Source organism: Melanostigma gelatinosum (assembly GCF_949748355.1).
Source record: "Melanostigma gelatinosum genome assembly, chromosome: 7".
Lineage (NCBI taxonomy): Eukaryota > Metazoa > Chordata > Actinopteri > Perciformes > Zoarcidae > Melanostigma > Melanostigma gelatinosum.
This window is the reverse complement of record NC_136640.1, coordinates 10,153,642-10,170,267: the sequence shown is the minus strand read 5'-3', so window position 1 is coordinate 10,170,267 and position 16,626 is coordinate 10,153,642. Positions and strand designations below refer to the sequence as shown.

The 16,626-nt window shown below is 41.6% G+C and overlaps 1 protein-coding gene across 1 annotated transcript; it reads right to left on the bottom strand.

Moving 5' to 3' along the window:
- Positions 1 to 399: 399 nt before the first annotated feature.
- p2ry6 (pyrimidinergic receptor P2Y6) lies at positions 400 to 14,107 on the bottom strand. Its single transcript, XM_079271790.1, has 4 exons — positions 14,080 to 14,107; positions 13,828 to 13,917; positions 3,439 to 3,866; positions 400 to 3,259 (listed from the first exon to the last, which is right to left on the bottom strand). Exons 3-4 carry the CDS (start codon positions 3,855 to 3,857, stop codon positions 2,587 to 2,589), a joined length of 1,092 nt encoding a protein of 363 aa, XP_079127916.1. The 5' UTR covers positions 3,858 to 3,866; positions 13,828 to 13,917; positions 14,080 to 14,107; the 3' UTR covers positions 400 to 2,586.
- Positions 14,108 to 16,626: the final 2,519 nt, after the last annotated feature.

Sequence of the window (16,626 nt, the reverse complement as noted above, 5' to 3'; positions counted from 1 at the left end):
TGCACCACTGGTTAGCGCAGTGCACTGCTCTTTAGGGTTCGCCGATAATACCGTCATGACCGACAGCATCGTGGCAGTTTTAGGTAAACACTGTTAAACTCTGTCAGCATTTTTTATCATTGTTTGCACTGTTAGCAACATTAATAATGCATTTTGCCCAATACTAATTTCTACCAGACATGTTGCCAGGTAGAATTGTGTCAACCTGTAAATTGGAAAAGTTGACTTGAGTCAGGAAATCTTCAGGTTGCAGTCCAGAAACATGTGAGTGGGTAAAAGAGCAACCAAACACAAAGTTAATGTTGTGAAAAAGATAATAAAGACAATATGCTCACTGGAAAATGTCATATTTTCTTAATGAAGAAGTAGAAGGCATTCATATAGGCTGAGTGACTTTTTTTTAATGGCTGTTACATTACAACATCCAAAACATTTACACAAGCAACTCAAAGGGGCTGCATGGTAAGAAAATTACATATATATAAACCTAAATGTTGCTTTTTCATCAACAAAATGATATACTACGTAACAAAAATAAAATGATTTTCCTGATACAAAAATCTGAATTCTTCTAAATAATACTGATTGACACATATGTTGGCACCGTGTTTTCTAGACATCTGAATCTCTTCAGACAAACTGACCACACACACACGTTTCAGACAGATGTAATAAGACGTTCAAATATTCAACCGGACATACAAGCAACAAGAACTATGCATTCACATTTTGCTGAAGCCAAGAGCACAACATACAGTATATTACTACATTACTGAATATGCACGTTGTACACACACACACACACATACATTAAGAAGATCCCAACATTTTAAGCACATGACCTCATATTGTGGTCAAAATTCTACTTGCATTTGAAATGCTATGAAATTGACATGTTCACATTTAACCAATATACACAACATTTCTTCCCTCATGGGTGCAAAACTCAAACTATCGTTGCATGTTTGAACCATGTGTTTAAAGCTGCCTAAAGGTTGTCAGGCTTCAGAGCGATTCAAAGGTTGTCTGCAATGTAAATGTATTTTTTTTTTTTTTAAACAGCATTAACGATTATTTCAGTGATATTTAAATTTTGATATCAAATTGTCAACTCAGAGAGGGGCTCCATGGGTGCCTGGTCTTCAGCCGGTTTCTTCACAGTGTGTGTCAGGAAGACAAGTTGCAAAAGTTATTACAAATAACCAATTCACAAACTCAGTAACTCAGTTACTTGGGATAACTCCATAATAAATAGTAGAAGGATGTAAAATTGTATGCTGTGTACATTTAGACTTCCATCAGCAGAGGTGATTTCTTGGAACATTTCATGGGAAGGAATCATACACTAACAGGAAGTGGAAAACAGCAGCTTAATTTAACCCTGCCCTAAAGTCCATAAATAGCATTTTTCCTTCCCTCCTCAGTATCTAATGCATCAGATAACAACTCTTAAATGTATTAACATTGGCATGTGCTTCTCAATGGATTTCCTTTGCTGACTGGATCATTTCATGAACAAGTGGAGAAAACGACAGACTGATGGTCTATTTTAGTGTGGTATGAGCTGGATATTTAGGTTTTGTTGGCACCAGTTTATCTCTGATCGTAGTAGCTGAGATCTCGTCCTCACTGGATGACGTGTTACAGTAATAACCGTACCATTTTTAAAAGGAACATTCAGTGTCAGTGCAGCGGTCGTTGCAGCGGTGGGGTGCACTCACCATCCAGTGGTGAAAACATGCAACACCAAGCCTTTCAGGGCAGAAACCGTAGAGCTCTTCATATAAAAATGCGCATTTCCCCACACAAGTGGTTCGTGCATTTCTTACATGCAGTCGTAAACATTAACAATTGCTTTGAGCATTTTACATGGCTTTATGCCATAGTGGATTCTATCCACTGTTCTTTTTCTCTTTCATCATTTCTTTTTAGACCTCCGCATCACACAAATCACAAAATCACCTGTCACCTACAGTTCTATACAAACTGCAGAGGCCTGCTAAAGCGGAAGACACTCTCCATTACCCTATCACGTTAGAGCATTATCACTATTTCATTACATCTATCAAACTGTTACACTTTTCACAGTGTGAATCAACTCCTTTACTTCTGTTCTACCCAGCGCATAGCGGCGACTGAAAGAAAACAGATAATGGTGAGAATGCAGGATGTGAATGCCCTGGTCTGCTGACGGTATGTATCGTATATATATATATGTGCAGCGCTCTAGAATCTTAATAAGTGCCCCAAGAGGAATACACTGTGATTGCTGTGATGGTTAGTGCCAATTGTTCTTCCTCAGTCTCTGTTTATCTTTCATATTGCAAGATTACAACCTCCATTTTCTTTGCGTTTCAGAAGTCTTCTTGACATGCCAGTACCTCTACATTTTTAGAAACCTCTCAGGAAGGTAAGGTTCTTTCTTGCCGTGAGTTGTCGGTAAAAGCATTGAGGACTTACATTAGAACATACACAAGGAAACTCAGCAAACAATACGTGTACCACCTTGCAGCCTCCTGGGATCCACCACTGGTGTAGCAACCAGATTTGAAGAAATACTGTTGCAGGACCCGATCTACCGTCGGCTCACACGCTGGTGCCCTTGTCCCTGAGCGTGCTGACTTTCAGCATGAACCTTCTGGTGCTCTGGCGGTAGCGTGGCTGGGTGAAGTAAAACAGAATAGGGTCCAGGAAGCTGTTCATGCTGGCGAACGGCCTGGTGCATTTATAGATGATTGAGAACAAGTTTCTCGTCTCGCAGGGCGCACCAGGCAGAGTACGCACCACCAGGTACATGGTCTTGGTGAAGTGAAACGGCAGGAAGCTTATGCAGAACACTACCGCCACCACGATGATCAGCCTCACCGCCGTGTCCCGTTTCTCCCCAGTCGCCCTGGAGACACCCTGGTAGGACACTGGGCGGCAGAGGATGAGGGCCATCCGACAGTAGCACACCATCACGCCCATGAAAGGCAACAGGAAGCCGAGGCAGGTCAGAGCCATGCCGTAAGGATAGTAGTCTAGTGATTTGTTGGGTGTGCTTAAATCGTAACACACCGTGCGGTTTCGCTGGGTTCCCGTCGCGGCGAAGTGAAAAGTGGGCGCGCACAGGATGACGACCACCAACCAGACCCCTCCACAGATGCACCACGCCAACCTGCGGCCGCCTTGCCTGGGCCACATCGCCAGAGGATGGCAAATGCCCACGTAGCGTTGCACACTGATGCAGGCGAGGAAGAGGATGCTGCCATGCAGATTACTAAAAAAGGAAGATGAGACAAAGAAAATGCTGTTAAATCAAATCTTATTAAGCTGTAATATTGTGTACTGTGTGAGAAAAACCATGTCCTCTTACTAAACATGAAAAGTCAACAAAAAATGGAATACCTTTAACGCACAGCTGTACAAAATAGATTATTATTATATTCAGCATCTCACCTGTAGAACTGAAACCTGACCAGTTTACAGGTAAACTCCCCAAAGGGCCAGTAGTCATGACTGGCGTAGTTGTAGATGAGCAAGGGAAGTGACATCACATACAGGAAGTCAGCTATGGCTAAGTTGAGCATATAGATGTTGTTTTTGGACAGACTGCGCCGAGTACTCCATATCTTCAGTATGACGGCCGCATTAAGAGGGAGGCCGAGCAAGAAGACTAAAATGTACACAGAGGGGAGTAGTATACGTTTGAAGTCTTCCTTATAGGTGCAGCGAGGGACGCCGAACCCGCCGATGGTGCTGACGTTGGCGAAGAAGCCGTCCGCTGCGTACGGCTCTGTGGGCCATGCGCTGGTGGAGAAGGAGTCCAGAGGGAAGGCGTTGGAGACGAGCGTTTCAGTGGGGAAGGAGTGCGGCATCTTCACTTCCTAGAGGAGACAGGGAGAGACATGATGGGGGTCATTACTCTGATAAAAGTGCTTTGACTGAGATACAAACAAGAGTGATGATGTGTATAAGCACACATTAACGGGATTCTGCCGATCTGTCGGAAATATTAAAAGTCACGAGAGATATTCCCACTTACAATACAATTCTAGATTTGTATGCATGTTACAGTACAGTGTAGTACAAAACACAACACTAATACACCAGTTTACCTCAAATAAATTACGTCTAAAGTTGTATTTCTGTCAGTGTATTTAAGAAGGACAGTGCAGATCAACGCTGTTAGATTGGAAGACGTAATGCAGCAGTTGCTTTTAAATAAAGGTTAAATCAAATCAGCAAACATAAAGGTAAAACATACTTAGTATAAAGCAAGTTTCTTTGTATTGAACATGCCTGTGTATGCATTGAAAATGAATGTTTTTGAGTTCTTTAGTGCCCATGTGATATATTCAAGTGTAAGTAAACACAGGCAGAGAGAGAGAGGAATTCTCCACCAGAGGGCACAAGAGAGCACCATTTATTTAATTCGACACTGGAATTTTCCTTGAACCATTATTTTACTAGAATTAAAGTATATAAGCAGTAGCAATGAAATGTAGTGAAAGTAGATGTAGTATGTAATGTAGTACAAGTAGTAAATGTACTCATTGTAAAGAGTGACCCCTTCATAGAGTGAATACATTATTGCTGCATTAAGTCGTATAAACCAGTTATACGGTATTGGTACAATACGTTATTTTGCAGATTTAGATTTTACTTTAAAAAATACAGTGGCCTGACATACAATGATTGTTGTAGTTTTTAGCTTGTTACCAAACACTGGTCACACGATCCGACAGCATATAAAGTAATCAGAGTTGACATCACATGCTTTATAGCTTCAGCAATGACATGCCCACATATTAATTCATTTCCACCTGTGATCGTTGTTACAAGGTGGTCACCAGGTATCTCGTGTTCGTACTTGCTAAGTTACTAGACAAACTAATAAATAGTGGCCCAGCCAGCCCAAATAAAGTACGATCATTCGATCCTTCCAACACTTTGTAACAAGTGGAGGCTGGACAGCTGCACGTTTTGAAATGAAAACCGCTGCAGACTGCCTGCTCTCCCACTCACAACTCCCAACTGTCTGGAGCAGGCTGTCATCCACAGAGATCAATCAACAATCTTAATTACTGCTCCCACCACCAGCATCAATCATAATGCATTTGCTTCATGGCAGCATGTGGGCGAGAAAGTGATTGGCTTAAGCCACTTCCTCTATAGACTTGTCAGATCGTGACTCATTCACAACTAGATCCTGTGTGTGCGTATGCGTCACAGTGTGTATACATGTCTTGTTAAACGGCTTAAAAATAATGTCTTTGTGTGTTTTTTAACAAAACTGTGAGTCTGTACGTTTCTTTTATTTTTGAAGTTAGCTCCTCTGTGTGGGTGCATGCGTGAATGGTTTGTTGTGAGCAACAGTGACGCAGGATTTCATAATTCCTGGCGAGGAGGAGGAGGAGGAGGGTGGAGGGAGCGGAGTGCCAGCAGACCATAAAACATTTCACTCCACCGAGCCAATGAGCAGGCGAGGAGGAACAACAAAGGTTCTGGAGAGTGCACTGCAGTCAGCTTTATTTGCAGATGATTCATTTCCAGTGTGATACAGATTTATTTTCATTTGACGACTATAGCCTGTCTTGAGAAAGGCCTCGAGATCAACTTCCTTGCTTGTCATAAAACCCAGAGACGGCATGACAGTCACTCAAAGCACGAAGCTGTCTGAAGACACTGCACTTTACAAAGGGATTCCTGATTAACGCCGTAAATCACACGATATTGTATGATGTAAGGGGGCTCCTGCTTGGATTGAAGGCGCCTCTTATGGTCAGCTTCCGTGATCAGGCCTGCTGTTCGTGGGTTAACCATCCATGCCTAACCTCCGGGGATGAAGTGTAATGAAGAAGATTCTTGGATTCATCAAAATGCTCTCTTGAAAGATTATGTCTTGATTGAAAAGTTAATAATCGGATATTTATATCTGTTCAACAGGGCTGAACAAATTGGTCGGTGAAACTTAACAGACGTAAGCATGTGCGTCGTGTTTACATGCTAAGCTAGGCTACTTCTTGAGTTTTGGGAGGAGGACGGCTATGCGTAGGCGTGTGGATACAATCAGACCAGCTTAAAGTTTTTTTGCAGACACAGCGATGTCCACACCCTACGGAGAAAAAAACTAAACTAAAGTTGTGGAATAATCGAGGAAAGCGGGAATAACAGCGACATGCTGCTACAGGCATACATTCGTTTTCATTGCCGGGAAACGTGTTGGCGAATGTAACCGTCCAGTTGACACATCTCTTCCATTTGTGACTACTTGTATTAATAAAAGATAATGAGTAAATTCATCGGTTTATTTTAATGATACAAATACGCTGTGTTTTAAATGTAGCAAGTGAGATAAAAATGAGAGTGAGATAAAATAAATAATGTACAGAAACCAAGATGCATCAATCATTTAATTTAACTGTCGAGTGTCAATTCCTTCTGAAATTATAATTATAAACCATCCTACTGAGATATCTTATCAGTTCAAAACATGTTCTGAAAGTAACATGTGCAAAATGTAAAAACTTAGTATCAATGAGCTCAGTTAATATGTTCACATGGTTAATAACTAATAGGTTTAAGTGGGAATATTCACTGGAAGAAAAGAGATATACATTTGTTTTTCCAATTTTCACTCTAGAGAGCAAACAATCACAGCCCTTCAAGTGGTCATATCCGCACTCTGTGTGTGTGTGTGTGTGTGTGTATATGTGTGCCGCTGATGGCTTCAGGGTGAAGTGTTTGCCCATGGCTACCCTCCAGGCCGTATCCATTTTCTAATCGGCATTGATCTTAGTTTAGCACTACAATAGAGAAACACATTAATACACAACAGGAAAGAAACACAAACAAAAACAATGGTTTAAAAAGAAAAAAAACATTATTTGGGATTTATATTACAATAATGACTCCAGAGTAAATTTGTGTTGTCAGCATATTTGAGGAAATGACATTGTCCGGTGCATATTGATGTGTAGGTATTAAGAAAAATATTCCTCTAAACTCTTCAAAAAACAAGTCAAAGAATGTTAAATGACACAACGGTTCAGTTAAAAAATAAATAAAAATGAAAGTTGTAATGAGGTCATTTCAAGCCACATGTTTACTCCAGTCGCGATACTAACCGCAAACTAATTAAAACATTGCTCATCAACCTTTACAGGAATTCCTTTGACTCCGTCATAACGGGTGTGAAAGACTCATCTACCTTTGCTCTAAAGTAAGAGACCATTTACACTTTACTGTAAACGTTACGATGAGCAGATTACATATTACCAGTGGTGTATAGTAACGAAGTAGAAATACTTCGTTACTGTACTTCAGTCGTTTTTTTGGGTATCTGTACTTTACTTTACTACTTATATTTCTGTTGACTTTTACTTTTACTTCACAACATTTTGCAAAGAAAACTGATACTTTTACTCCGATACATTTCCCCTGAAACCTTCGTTACTCGCTACAAAATCAAATCTATCTTCAGAAACAAAATTAATCATGAGAGCAGCGTCGGGGACTGTGGTGGAACACAGACTGCAAGCAAGCAGGTTTGGTGAATCAGTGGTCCGAGCTTGCGAGTTAAATCATTGGTTAATCACGTTAATGCGCAATTGCAAACAAGTGCTCTCAAAGCTCTCAAAGCCGCGGTGTTTTGATTCCCAGTGATGCCCAGGATGCTACATGCTATAGCTAGCGGCGAACTACATGAGTAGAATTCCACACAGGACGGGTGGGATGAGGAGAGGTGGATGGGTCAAACAAACACTGGTGTTTCCTCCAGGAGGCCGCAGTTTGTGCCGTGTGTGAAACGAGAAGCCAATGTTGATTTATTTGTGACGTGAGAAGTGACAATATAATACAATGTAGCTTCTTTACATTCTATTAGAATGTAAAGAAGTGACATTATAATACAATGTAGCTTCTTTACATTCTATTAGAATGTAAAGAAGTGACATTATAATACAATGTAGCTTCTTTACATTCTAATAGAATGTAAATAAGTTACATTCTAATACAATGTAAAGAAGTTACATTATAATACAATGTAGCTTATTTACATTCTAATAGAATTGTATTTTGAAGATGAACGGGACATTTTTCAGTTTCAAGTAATGACTGGGTTGTTACTTTCAGTGCTGCTTTAGTATTGATCATGTTTTGATATTTGAGTAATTTTGTGGATGATCAGATGGAGTTATGATGGTAGCAGTCGCCCAATTGCAGATTCAGCTTGAGCAAAACCTTTGCCTATTGTGTTCAAATCAGGCCCATAGGAGTTTACAAGGCAGGTGTCCTTTCTCAAAACACTGACCTGATGCATCAAGTGGATATTTTTTGCTGAACATAATATTATGCATTGGCCCTCTACATCCTCTAGTCGGAATGAGCATACTTATAAACGAACTGTTACTTTCAATACTTAAGTACATTTAATATCAGAAAATTACTTTTGATACTGAAGTACAATAAATATCAGATACTTTAAGACTTTTACTCAAGTAGTATTCTAATAGGTGACTTTTACTGGAGTCATTTTCCAGTAAGGTATCTTTACTTTTACTCAAGTATGGCTTTTGGGTACTTTATACACCACTGCATATTACCTAAACTGCCTGGCAGCAAAGATAGTCATTAATCCTCGAACGTGGTTAAAGACAACACCGCTCTTTCATGCTGCGTCCACGAGTAAATGTGATAATCTTACCCATAAAATGCGTTATGTCTGCATCCATCGACAAAAGGGTCCCTGGAGAATGCGGGCATCGATCCCGCTACTTCTCGCATGCTAAGCGAGCGCTCTACCATCTGAGCTAATTCCCCTCTGCAGCAGTAGCTCTCAAAAACCACTAAACAGCACGCGAGAGTAATGTTACCAGTCGCTGACACGGGACGCTCACTCACTCTGCGCTCCGTTTATCTCGCTCTCTCTCTCTCTCTCTCTCTCTCTCTCACACTCATGCTTCGACTAGAGAGGAACGCTGCTGCACACTTTCTGCCCTCAGGCCAGCCAAAAGGCAGAGCTGTGGGTGACGCAGGATTTTTTATATACCACGATGGCAAGAATGTGAATGGGACCGTAACTCAGGACAAATATAGGAGATCAACAACTCAACATAACCCCAAACAAGGTCATAAATCAAACACCCTGTATAAAACTTGAATGCTTATTCAGCCTGTGGATTTGGTCCCGTGAGGACTTTTGACCCCTGGATAAGGTAACATGAGTCAACTAAGGGTATGTCTACAACAAGTGTTGAATAATCCACTACATGCGGAATAGCACTAAACAACAACTTGAAACAGTTAGTGACCAGCAGTTGAACATAGCAGAGCATTTAACAGCTAAGTGGGCAGATGTTGCTGGTGGAGACCAAAAGGGAAATTATCTAAAAGAGAATGAATGTTGTGACTTTCATTCACCTGGTGGATTCAAACACAGCTCCAAATTAATACTCTTGCTGCTGTGTCTGCTGGAGGTATGACTAACACATTTGCCACATAAACTTTAAAAGGCGAAACTGTGTCAATGTTGTTTTTACAGATTGTTTTTGCCACCTCAAAGAAACAGTTAATGCAGTTAGAGAGAGAGAGAGAGAGAGGAACGATTCACCTCTCGTTACTTCTGTGGTCTCTATACTGTCCCTGCCCATGCTAAGCAATGATTCATGCTCGCTGATACTCACTCTCTGATACAATACAGCACACACTCATTTACTGACACACGCGCACACACACTCACACACACCGGCACATGTGTTTACACACTCATGCAAAAAAAACGGCACACAAAGGGACAAGGAAGGAAACAAAAATCTGTGTCACACAGTGTCACAGACTGCAGACAAGCACCCAGCCACAAGCGCACACACACACACACACACATGAAAACTGGCTAAAATTCAGCAGTAGGCTACAGCACATTCATCTTCCGTTCAGACAAATACAGAGACATGGACTCGCATGTACAAAACATGTACACACACAAACATAAACATCCTCTTTACTGAAATAAACAACAAACATTATTTAATTTTCCCAACATAGACAGATGCAGCTACAGTGGTAAACACACACATCATTGCATGCTGCAGATGCTACAGCCATTTGTCTTAATTAGGGGAAAACCACTAATTATCTTAGCTAATATGGTGCAGGCTAATACAAGTCGATCAATCCTGAGGACAGGCACTGTGTGTGGCCATTACACAGGAGACATTTAAAACCAATCAGCGTCACCATAAATACACACATGGGCGATAAAGATGGCTGGTGTTCAACAGAAGCACACACACACACACACACACACACACACACAGCCAAGAGGAGAATAAAACAAGTGCTTGTTGCACTGACCGCAATCAGTCAACGGTCCTAATAAACAACTTCCAAACCCTCCTCAGACCGCCTCTCACACACAAAGCAGCAAAGGCATTTGAACTCGTCCTCCAACATTCTTCGACTGGTTTTCTCTGGAAAACTACGTGTGTACACTGATTGTTTGATTTCCACGGAAGAAGTGTCGACGTCTAAAGTACAAATATGAGCGGAAGACTTTAGCATTAATCCAGTAGAAAATGCATCCTGGCAGAGCCCAACCAAAAGCCAGTTACTTGTAGTCCACTGAAAGAGTACAGATGGACAGGAGTAACCTTCTGAGGCTGACATGTCTCCAACGCTGTGCTCCCCGCTGCGCATTTGGGCGCACTTGGCACAGAGTTCACTCGGCGATTTGCCGACTTTCCAGCTCAGAATTTTAAATTTGAACTGCTCAGCAATCCGTTTGCAGTTGACGTGGAAAGAGCACCTGCGCACATCCAAATGGAGCCGATAGACCTCCAGTGTGATGACACACTCAAGGCAAAGTACGACTCTGTGGGCGCTGCACAGTGTCCAAGCTTCATCCCCGAAACGATTCCTCAACTCCACCTACATGCTGCTCAAATGCTCTGCATGTTTGGAAGCATGTACCCGTGTGAGCAGCTTTTTCTCTGCGATGAAGATGAAGAAAACCCCACACAGGACTCGTCTCACTGATGCACACCGTCACATTCATCTTGAGGGTTTCCACAGCACAGAACCTAACCCCAGACATTAATGAACTGGCAGCCAAGAAAAGATGCCAAACATCTGGCTGTGGTACATCTGCATAAAAGAATGTAGCCTATTTCTTTTTGTCCAATATCCCTTCTATCCTGTTTATTAAATGTTGACCTTATTTGGCCCTCAACCGAGTCCCAATTTTTTAAATGTTGTCCCTCCCTGTGATCGAGTCTGACGGCTGTTCTAAGGTGATATCACACACATGGCTGCAAGGCGACAGTACACAGCTCCCTGTTGGTAATGAGTTGTCGTAACTTGTAGCCAAAAAACTTGTTGGTGCTCGTCGCTGTGAGGGATTTGGGCCGATGATTTCATCAGGCGTGTAAAGGCCGACAGACAGCAGTTCAGGCCGGTCTCTGTGTGACTCTCGTGAAGCTGTTGCCACACAGAGGAAGTGAATGCAGCTCTGATGAAACGAATGAAACAGAGAGACGGCAGAGTAGAGCATCGGGCACTGAAACCTTCCAGGTTCCTTCTTTCACTTCATTCACTCATTCCGACGCTGTGTTCAGGTTCACTCATTTCACTGGTAAAATATGTCGGCAAAAAGTTGAAATATTTCTTTGGTTCACACACACAACATATGCATAGATGCAACAGCAACCACACAAACAGGCTTACTGGACATTTTCTCTTATTTCCTTGACACCTCTCTCTCATAAGAATAATAAGGGCTTACTAATAACGCACAAATATCAGGGACACGCAAATATTTTCACCTTGTGTTGTCGCCCAGGCACTTGTTTTTGCTCTCGAATGGTAATTGATTCATTTTTTTTTAAACGTTGATAGAAAACATGTTTTGCTGCTGCAAGTCGCTGTAACCGCTTGATACACACCTTTTGGTGAAGCAAAAACACTGAGCAAAAGATCAACAGAGTGGCAGGTAGCACTTAGCCTGTGACCTGGGGTGGATGTTGTCATGGGTTTGTGGCGCAGAGGCGATGTGAATGCATTTCCAATTTTAAGGAGACACTTGGCTGGCAGGCTCGGGATGGCTGTCTCTGAGCTTTTAAGTATTTAACTCGGGGAGATAATGCTGTGCACTTAACTTTTTCCTTGTAAACAACTCTGTCTCTGTCTGTACATTGGTCTGTTCCCAGGCAGACTGACAAAACACCAACAGAAGCCTGGCCACGGCCTGGCAGAGAGGAATCTCCACTGAAAACACGGTCACCGTGCCAAAGTCCCACGCCGAGTGTGCCAGGTCTTTACAGACCATCCAAACATTCCCGGTTATTACGTCTGTGATGTGACATCGTATTTTCTTTGCTAGAGTTAGGTACAAAGTGTTGTTACATGAGTTTACTGCAAAAATCTCACATCACTATTTTTGTGCTGGTGTCATCAACGGCAGAGATGACGTGTGCAACGACTAAAGGGAAGCAATCATGTGCTTGTAGTACTAAAGAAAATCACCAAATCACAGGACTTAATTGGAAGCGAGTCATATTTTCAAGCAACAATGCAAAAAATGCATAATTTTCAACTTCTCAATAATGAGGATTTGCTGTTGCTCTTTGTTTCACACTGCATATTTCTAGGTTTTAGACCGCTGGTTGAACAAATCACTAGATTCGAAGACGTTATCTTTGCCCCCGGGAAACTAGGATGGCTATTTTTCACCACTTTCTCACACACAATTATTATAGTAATTGAGGAAATCCCACTTGTATGAGTGCGTGAGAGCATTTGGCTGACAGCTATCTTTTTGTCCCTGTTTTAATGGCACCCCATGAGGACGCCTCTTCCTGTCTCTGTATGTCCTCAGTAAAGTATAAACAAAAATTCTCAGATGGTCGATGCAGATATTCAGGCTGTTCTGTTGAAACACTCGTTGTCATTACGCTTTAGTCATAATGACGTCGCTAAAAAAAAGTCATTCATCAAGGCCATTAATATTGGATAACAGAATCCATAAATATGAACAAACCAAACATTGATGTCTGGTCTTTTGTTCTTAATGCTCCATATTAATCATCTTTATATGCATAGAATCGTCCACTTCAATGCAACATGAAATGTCAACTAAATGTTTCAGGATTTGCAAATATGAACAAACTTCTGCAAACAAGCGATTACTTCCCAGATGTCAACAACTAACGTGTTTTCTCACGCTGACAAACCAACCACAAATTGAGGGAACATGCAGAAGTTTCCCAGAATGATTTTATGGCCTTTTTTTTATGGCTTGAGGCAAATAATTAGCTTATCGTCTGGCTTCGTTTTCATTGGGACCCTTCTCAAAGCTCCACATAGCTGCTGTCACAGAGATTCTCACCTGGCATGTGCACAGTGAAAGCCCTTGTTGCCCTGAGGCAGGCCACTGTGCAGCTTGCGGCAGGTTAATGCCTTGCCTGAGGGCACTGTGGTTCTGTTTTATTTGATTTCCCTGATTTGGTTCCAACAGACTGATATTTGCCATGGTTGGTGGGTTTGTGGGACGTTTCAGTGACTTATTTTAGTAGAAGCATCCTATTGTTTCGTACATGTGGTTCATTCCGTTCAGTTTCTGTTTCAATTACCACTTCATCAGTGCAGAAACATTTCATAAGTCACAACAAAACTATAAACTGTACTAAGAATACCACAAAGATACCACTAGAGCTAAAATAACACGTAGAGATATGATTGGTAGCAGAACACAGCCGCGCGAAGCCTCAATGGGAATGTGTTTAATAGCTCGATATGTTTCACTCCTTTAGCAAAAAAAGGCAACAACACTGTAAACAAAAAAACACTTACCCAGAATGACAGCAAAACAAATAAAAAGGTGGCAACATCAACAAGTTGACGCCATGGTACGTTACGGGACAGGTCCTGCTCCGGTCCTCTCTGTAACAACAAAGACCGGTTACTCGTGGGGAGGGAGAACCCCCCCGTAGTGGAAAACAAGTGTAAATAAACCACGATGAACACACTCAGAGCTGCTTTTCTATCATGAACACCGAGTAAAAGTGCGGTTTAAACTCTCTGTTTCTCTATATCCAGACCTACCTGCTGTGAAGTCGCTCCGGTTGCTGCACGCTCACTGTTACTGCCGCCGCGCTGCTGCAGCACTGCAACAACGGAGCGCGCGACAACGGTGCTGCGCACGCGCAATGAGTCTTGCGTCACGGAACCTGAACAGAGGGAGCGACTCATCATTTATTTTCATTAAACTATTAGGTACTATTGTCACTAGAACCAGACTTGTTTCTCATCATTGGCTATAGCTCGTAGATGTACTTGTAGCAGAAACATACCAGCACAAGAAAAGTAGCAAGTTGTTCAGGAAAAAACAATATTTAAGCTTCATGCCAATTAGCTTAACTCACTTGTTGAATTGGTTAATATGGATTTTAAGAAGCTTCAATATAGCCTGGTGTTGAGTGAATTCTTTGAAACGTTTTTAACCCCTTTGGCAAGTGGTCTTTGTACAAACTATTCTGTATTTTATTTATAATGAATAATAATAATAAAGTCCTGCACCAACTGCCACGGTGTGTATGTCACGGTTTGCTGCTCATTTGACACTCACTGCTCATGAGCAGCCAGGTCAAACATCACCGACAGGTGCAGAGCTGATGTCTCATCTCGTTGGGAGTTTATGATACTTTTATTGTTCTCGTATTTCATTTGGGAATATTGCTGTTTCCTGCTCAGCGTCCGGTCTACATCACAGTATATGATGTAGGCCCATCTGATAAGATGTATCGCTATATAGCCACACAACAGAGACACACATTTGGGAAACCGCAACACAACTTTTTTTACCTGCTTCAGTAAGCTTCACAAAGCACTAATTGCTGAGTGGCACCCACAAAGAGGTTTTGTTGAACAAAAGCCTGTACGTGTGAAAGGAAATGGTTGCAACTTCTGCCTCAGGATTTGCAGCTGCCTTCCTTTGTAAAGTTAGAGTGTTTTAAAATTAAAATTAAAATAACTCGATATGTGTAGCGTGTTTCAGATATATCAATTTTGAGTAACTATGTTATTGCACAAGTAAAGTACAGCCAACAGGACAACAGTGTTGACGTAATGGCTGTGTTTTGGAACCCATCTGGAGATTAAAGAGAATGAGACTGAGGTCTGAAAGAAACCACTGTTATCCCAAGTATGTGCTTGTATAAAATAGTTGCAGGCCTAAACTGGAGGCGATGTAGTCTCGCCAGCCACACTAAATCTGCCCTTCAAAGTCGAATTGTTTATTATTCACAAACTATGATGTAAAGTTCTACTAATCCGAAGAGAACTGTCTGTTCTTGGAAAAAGAGAACAGTTATATGATCTCCTTTATAATTAATTCCCTATTGAGTTTGATCATGAATGATTGATTTCTCACATTGAAAGCACATCCAAAACACGTTCATGTGGATTGAATCTAGTGTTCCCCCAAAAAGTTAAAGCTGAGAGTTTGTGCTCATGCGAGTTTGTGCACGTGACTCATGTGTTTATGAGCTTAAATTCAAGCTAACTTTGGTGTTCACTAGAATAAGCCACAGCTGGGACTGAGAGGAAAACAAGAACATTGATTGTATGTCCGATGCTTGGACAGAATCAGTATACACTAGGAAGTTGGCGACCATTACCCACTACCACACACTGACATAACTGCACAAAACTGGTTGCTTTGCAAAATGCAAAAACTAAAACATCTGCACATAGAAACACCCTGAACCTTGAACTGATGTGGCACAAAAGTCCTTCACAGGTACAAAGATGTTGTAAACCATGCAGGACATGCATGACAACTGACAGATCAAATAAATATATGTAAGAGGATCAAGTCACTGAGGTATTTTAATTTCTAAACAGACACCTGGCTGACCTCTTTTCTTCTGTTAGCTATGTTGAAACGGAGACATGTCCAGACAGGGAAGTGAGTGCATTTCCCTTCAGAAACTATTGCCCAAAGCTTAATCGGCAAATTTAGTCATGATTAGCGTAAGAGCCTCTCTGATCCAAAAAGTAATTTAAGGCCTCTCCACCCTTCTTTTTCATCTGCAACAGCATGGCAGGACAAGCGTGAACGTTCAACACATTGTCATGAAGGGGCAATGAGTGCACAAGTCACACTTACACACTGAAACGGCACCTGACCTTTATTCAACAAAAGTCGTGTCAGTCGTTTTTAAGTGTGCTGCAAAAATAAACCTGGTGCATTTCAGACATGCAAGTTCCATTAATAGCTGTCGAGTCTTTGTGTGTGGTTTCTCACAAAAATACTTTTTTTTCCTGGCAAATATTCTGATGACCCTAAAGCTTGTGTACACCACTTGAGCTGAAGTCTTCATTCCAAACGTTCACATGGTATCGCAAGCCTGTAAATGCCCTCAGAGATGGAATGTTTCATCTGGTTCCTCCGGGTTGTTCTTCGCTGTCACCAACTTAAAATCCCTGAAACAACTGACAACGTGTCAACGTTAATCGTGTGGGATTGTGTGTCCATGCCCAGTATGCCCAGTATTGTTTGAGAGAGTCAGTATGTGATATTCCTTCCTTCCTATTATCAGATACAGGAAACAAAAACCTGACACTGTCTGTACGATGGGAAAGTAGCAG

What these genes read in the sequence shown, in the direction of transcription:
- p2ry6 (XM_079271790.1), bottom strand. Translation starts at nt 3,857, where the DNA reads ATGCCGCACTCCTTCCCCACTGAAACGCTCGTCTCCAACGCCTTCCCT. An exon ending in GTCAGGTTTCAGTTCTACAG is followed by an intron (nt 3,260 to 3,438) that starts GTGAGATGCTGA and finishes TTCCTTTTTTAG; the next exon opens with TAATCTGCATGGCAGCATCC.